This window comes from Arachis ipaensis, chromosome B10 (genome assembly GCF_059453495.1).
Source record: "Arachis ipaensis isolate K30076 ecotype BB chromosome B10, ASM5945349v1, whole genome shotgun sequence".
Taxonomy (NCBI): domain Eukaryota; kingdom Viridiplantae; phylum Streptophyta; class Magnoliopsida; order Fabales; family Fabaceae; genus Arachis; species Arachis ipaensis.
Genome location: NC_142435.1, coordinates 32129785 through 32136090, shown reverse-complemented (window position 1 = coordinate 32136090; position 6306 = coordinate 32129785). Strand labels below are relative to the sequence as shown.

Here is a 6306-nt window from a genome sequence, read left to right as displayed (position 1 = left end):
CCCTAAAGAAATCTACCAAGAGGTGAAAAAGATTCAAAGAAAATTCATATGGGGAGAGAACACAGACAATAGGAAGATTCACGCTGTTAGCTGGAAACTCATTTGTCAACTAAAGAGGTTTGGAGGATTGGGGTTCAGAGATCTATCCAAGATGAATAAAGCATTTCTGGTTAAGATCCTGTGGAGAATTGTTACAGAGCAAGAAGCTCTCTGGGCTAGAGTTCTCATTAGTAAATATGGAAGCGGGCTTAACCTCAAACAAAACATCAGCAGTAAAAAATTAGATTCCGCTCTTTGGAGAAACTTTGCAAAAATAGGGGACATCTTCTATCAAAATATTTCCTATGCTATAGGGAATGGAAGATCGGATAGAGTTTGGAAGGATAACTGGGTTAAAGGAATTAATACTTTAATGAATTACAACCTGAGTCCTATAAATGAAGACCAGCAAAAAATAACAGTTCAGAAATCTCTAATGGAACGGGTGAATGGAATTTTCAGTGGCTACAAAGTCATTTATCAGAGAAAATTATCAAAAAATTACAGCAATCATGCCCCCTTTGGAAGAATTGGGAGAGGACAAAATCATATGAAACTTTACAAATTCAGGAGAATTCTCAATCACAAGCACGTATAACATGTTGGCGCAACATACAATCACTCAAGATCACACATGGGAAATAATATAGGGATGAAAAGGACCTTAAAAAATCAAAATTTTTATGTGGCTTACCTCCCATTCCAGGCTAATGACATCGGCTAGAAGAAGAAGATTGCTGGGAACCTGTGACAGCTGCCATCGATGCGAAGGAGTGACAGAAAACATAATTCACGTTCTTAGAGATTGCCCAGCCGCTTCACGCATATGGACTCGATTAATAAACCCAAGACAACTTCAAAGTTTTTTCAGAGCTCCCTTTGATGCATGGTTGAGATGGAACCTTACATCCAATCTGAGCAGCAACCCCAATGAAAACTGGATTACCATCTTCATGGTGACTTGCTGGTGGATGTGGCGGTGGCGAAATAAAAAAATTTTCAACTCTCCCTTCCAAAGACCTAACGACGCAAAAAGAATAATTCACTCATATGTCTCTGAAATCTCCCAAGCTTTTAAAAAGGAGAATTTGATCAAGCCAAGGGGAAACAGAATTGAGAGGCACATTTCTTGGACACTACCAATGGAGGGACGGATCAAAATCAACACAGATGGAAGCTCATTGGGGAACCCATGAATAGCGGGATATGGAGGAGCATTGAGGAATAGCGACGGGAGATGGGTTGCGAGTTTTGCAGTTAATCTGGGGCACTATATAGCTTACCAAGCAGAACTTCAACGTGTACATCACGGCTTAAAAACTGCTTGGAATTTAGGTTTTAAGAAAATAGAAATTAAAACTGATTCTAGATCAGTATTTGAAGTACTAAAAAGGGAAAAGTATAATCAAGAGCATCCTAATCCTATTCTCAGAAGCATATTTGTGTGAATAAACAAACACTAACAAGTGACTATTAAGTATACTCTAAGAAAAGGAAATAGAATGGCAGATTGGATTGCAAAAAGGAACACTAGCAAGGAGTTGGGATACCATTTTATTGACAATCCACCCATAGAACTTAAAAAAATTTTGGCTGATGATTTCACAGGGACCCGTTTTGTCTATAAATTATATATATATATTTTTTTTTCTTTTGGGGCTGTTAAGCCCCCTTCCTTTACCAAAGAAAAAAAAAAAACAGTTCTCTCATGTCCTAAAAAAAAAAAGAAAAAACTCTAGTCCCCTAAACATTAAACCCGCAAAAACCCACCAGGCCACCCCTCCGTGTCTCTGTCTCGTCAGTTGTCACTCTCCCACTAAGCCAAGCTCTCTCATCTCTCTCAGTGTCGCTCTCGCACTCAAGCTCTCTCGTCTCCTCTCTCTCTCACTGCCTCCGGTCTCACTCTCAAGCTCGTCGTCGCTCTCTGTCTCGTCACCGATTCGCAGTCAGCGCTCGCCTTCCCTGCCTTCGTCGTCGTCGCCGGCGGCAGAAGCAGCAGATCCCGGGGCTAGTCGTCGTCGTCGCTCTTTGTCTCGTCACAGTCTCGCACTCAGGCGCGTCTTCCCTGCGCTCGTCGTCTCCGGCGGCAGAAGCAGCACGTCCCGGGGCTGGTCGTCGTTCTCGTCTTCTTGCTTCGAGCCTAGTCAGCTTCCTCCTCGCCATCAGCTGCTTGTCCCCGATTTGGTGAGTTCCAATAAATTCCCCTGTTCTTCCTTGCTCAATTTTGTTGTTGTAATTCATCTCTGCACCTTGATTTTGTTGCTGAAAATATCACTGAGTTGAATTGTTTACTGATTATCATCACTGAACCTTTAATATGTTGCTGTCTTGTTGAAAAAATCACCTAGCTAAAGCTGAAATATCACAGAACTATTTTTTTGTTGCTGAAAATCATCAATGAGTTGAATTTGTTATTGTTTATCATCACTGAAGCTTGAATATGTTGTATTGCTATAATCATTTAGCTAAATTTTTTTTGTTTCTGTAAATCATCTTGAGCTAAATCTTTTGTTTCTAAAATTTATCATAGTTGAATTTGTTGTTGAAAATGAGGTTCATGCTCTCTGCAACTCAGAATAAAATTGTTTAGTTAAATTGTTGTTCCCATGCTTGCTGTTTGTTTTCTTTTTTTTTTTTCTTTTGCTAGAATTGTAAAAATGTCTTCGTCACAACTCAGATGCTATTATGAATTATTCTTGATATTGATATGTGAAAAATACACAAATGTAGATATAGATGCAAATCAAAATGAAGGAAATGTTGGTCAAGCTTCAAATTTGTCCTATGAAGATATAGATGCTGACTTTGAGATCACCCCTTGAATTTGATTTACTGATTGTGTTATTTTTTGCTCTTTCTTGTTCATTTAAATTGAAAAAGTATTTTGTACTAGTGACTAGTTTATTATCTCTTTTTGCATTATTAGTTATCTCTGATTGTTATTAATACGTTTGTAAAGACATGCATTTTAAGTTTTAACTTTTGATTTTTTTTTTTAATTTTACACTTTTATTTAATTATGACCGGATCAACCGGGAAAATTAGTGACTTACCGGTTGAACCGGTGACCTGGTCGTATGATGGGGTCAATTACTGGTTCGATTCTGATATCTATGCTTTCTTTTCTTCCCTTCGGGTTCCGCCCCTTGCTGTCTTTCCCTTTCTCACTGAAACAACCCAACAGCGGCATCTCAAAGTTTCATCATGCTTACAGGTTCCCCTTTTAACTTCTCCATTAGACTATCAATTCATCGTTTCTTAGCATGCAATCCAATTGTTTGATCAATGTGCTAGCTCAGGTGAATTTTATTTTAAATGGTATTCTACATAAGAAGAAGAGTATATAAATGGTTTTTGGCAAGTTGATTGATGGATCCTCAAATCATTTTTCTAGAATTAATGGGGAATTTTGCAATGGGGATTCATGGCAAAGTCAATGCATTTGTTTTCATAGTGTATGATAAAAGAACCAAAAACAATAACGTATTGTACTGCACTGGTGAAATTTATAAGCTTGTAGAGTCTTGCTTTTAACAAACTTTTAGATAGTGGGTAGGACATGAATTGAAGAAGGGTGTCTTAACATCATTTTATTGGTTTATCTCGAGATGATAGAATTTTTTGAAATGGTGGAACCTTGCTTGACATTTGCCAAGTGATCCTGGTTTGTTCTTTGAATCCTGGATTGGTGCTCTAGAATATAATGATTTTGTATTTGGATATATAGGCTATTTTGGTTTAAGAGTGTTTGATTTTTTTTTTTTGGGTGTGGTTTGAATAGATCATAGGAGCTCCATTCAAAATGATTTGGTTAACTTGCAAGTGACATTTTGGTCTCCTCAGTAGGCTTCTATGTTTATGACCGTAGCTGCTGAGTACTGACTTTATCTTGTGCTTGGTGTAATTGTTCATCATGGAAAGCATTTGACATTGATTCAGTCATGTGTAACTTGATAATAGGTCCAGCTTTGGTTTTGTGGTGATTTTATACATGAGTGATTCACGATGGTGTTTCTGATGTTTAATGTTCACGATTGGACTATTGGAATTCATGAGTCCATCAACCAGAATTGGCCGATTTCCTGTACTTTTTGGCTCCTCATCTATCTTGGATGAACGGAGTTGATCTATACTTATCAATAAGATAGTTATGGTTCTTCTGCTTGACCCTTTCTGTCTTCATTCATGGTGACTATAATTTTGTGTGATGTTTATGATGATGTAATCTCCTTAAAAATATAAATGCTCAGTTTTTCAATATGTATGATGATGCTGTTTTATGTATTTTTCAAATTTATATGAATGTAGTGTATATTTTAACTAGCATTTTTAATTCATTTCCTATGACAGTATATCCTTTTTTTATAATCATGCTTGCATTTATTTATTTATTTTCTCAGCTAACTTGAAAGATATGTTTTTCCTTTTGTGCAGGTTCAAACACTGGCAGTTACTTGCAACTTAGGGCTACAAATTTCAATAGAAGGCCGATTCTTGGTAATCTTACTCTTTGCTAAATGCATATATATATACACTACATTGTTCACTTCAAGAAGTTGTTAACTGTTATGAAAGTATCTCTCGTGTTTTCAGGAAACCAGATGAGCATATTTCTTTCTTTGCTGAGTATGTAACATATGCTATTATGTAGGTTTAAAAGGAGAGAAGCTGCTGTTTTCAAGCACTAGGTGTTGCCCGAAGTTTAAAATTTCCTGCAAACTAACAGAGTTGGGAAATGATTTACACTCAAGAAATGATCTCGAAAAGAATCAACCTTTGGTTAAGATGTGTGGCATTACATCAGCTAAAGATGCTGCTATGGCAGCTGAAGCGGGTGCAAATTTTATCGGGATGATCATATGGCCAAACTCTAAACGTTCTGTTTCACTTTCTGTTGCAAAGGAGATATCTAAAGTTGCTAGAGATTATGGAGCCGAGCCCGTGGGAGTATTTGTCGATGATGATCTAGAAACAATTTTAAGAGCTTCTGATGCATCGAATCTTGAATATGTTCAGGTAAAATTTTTCTTGCCATTTACATATATTCCATGACAAGTATTTAATTTCATAATCTATTGGACAATGCAGCTTCATGGACATGGTTCTCGGTTAGTTTTTCCGTCCTTGATTCAAGAAAACCGTGTAATATATGTTCTCCATGCAAATGCGGATGGGAGCCTTTTAAACACAATTTCTGATGAAGATTGTTCTCTAGTTGATTGGGTTCTTGTAGATAGCGCGAAGGGTGGCAGGTATGGATACATTTTCTATTGGTCAATGGCAATCAGCCCGTTAGATAATCTCTCTTTTCTTTGCTTCTGTCCCCGATTTCTTCGTATTAATTGGTACTTTGACAGCACTGAGATTAAAACCTTTCTCATGCAAATGATTCAAATTGGTCACTACTAGACGACTCTTATTGGCTTTTCTGCTCAAATATTAAACTCATTATACGCTGTTGCAGTGGCGAAGCATTCAATTGGGCTCAGTTTAAACTACCTAAAATTAGAAGCAAACACGGTTGGCTCTTAGCAGGAGGAATCAATCCAAATAATGTTTCCGAGGCTCTGTCAACTCTCAAACCTGAAGGAGTGGATGTTAGTAGCGGCATATGTGACTCAGATGGTATCCAGAAGGATCAATCAAGAATAACTTCCTTCATGAATGCAGTCCATTCTGTAAAGTATTGATTCATGTTAATTTATTGTGACCTTCGTGACAGAAAAACATATCTGCGTGATACTTTGTCACAGTTTTGTACATTTAAGTCCAACTTTAGACCCAAAAGTTTCCATTGGTAGAGATGTTTTTCGGCATGGGAATACTGTAATGCCGGGTATCATAGATAGATGCATGCTTTATTACTTGAACCAGATTCAAAATAAAAAAACATGTGCAAGGATTAGTTCAGAGTCTTTTTTATTTCATATTGCCATTTATGTAGACAACACTAAACTAGATGTGAATAGAAGAATTCATTTTTCCTTATATTATCTTTGCTTTTCTATGGAAACATGGGGTTATGTTGGCACATTTTTCACATACATATCCTCATTACAATGCTTACTTTTATGGTTTAAGGTTAAAGTTAACCTTCTATCTGCAGAGTTTGACACTATGAGGATGCTCAAGTGCAACTAAACATGGGCATAAAAAGTGTATTCCTTTTAAAATGTAATATCTTTTTTTTTTCTAGGTATGAAAATGTAATATCAAACACAGGAATGTTGTTCTACCATCTCAAGTGACTGGATTTTAACTAATTGG

At 36.9% G+C, this 6306-nt stretch overlaps 1 protein-coding gene across 4 annotated transcripts; it reads left to right on the top strand.

Annotated features, from left to right (window-relative positions):
* The first annotated feature begins 1823 nt into the window (after positions 1 to 1823).
* On the top strand, positions 1824 to 6027 carry LOC107623529 (N-(5'-phosphoribosyl)anthranilate isomerase 1, chloroplastic). 4 transcript variants are annotated; one of them, XM_016325846.3, is made up of 6 exons: positions 1824 to 2223; positions 3224 to 3253; positions 4474 to 4536; positions 4691 to 5055; positions 5128 to 5291; positions 5504 to 6027. In XM_016325846.3, the coding sequence occupies exons 2-6, from the start codon at positions 3244 to 3246 to the stop codon at positions 5727 to 5729; spliced, it is 828 nt and encodes a 275-aa protein (XP_016181332.1). In that variant the 5' UTR covers positions 1824 to 2223; positions 3224 to 3243; the 3' UTR covers positions 5730 to 6027. The 4 variants fall into 4 exon arrangements, with proteins under 4 accessions (XP_016181332.1, XP_020968772.1, XP_088363627.1 ...); XM_088507501.1 differs by having other exon boundaries at positions 2174 to 2225; positions 3178 to 3253; XM_021113113.2 differs by lacking the exon at positions 3224 to 3253.
* Positions 6028 to 6306: the final 279 nt, after the last annotated feature.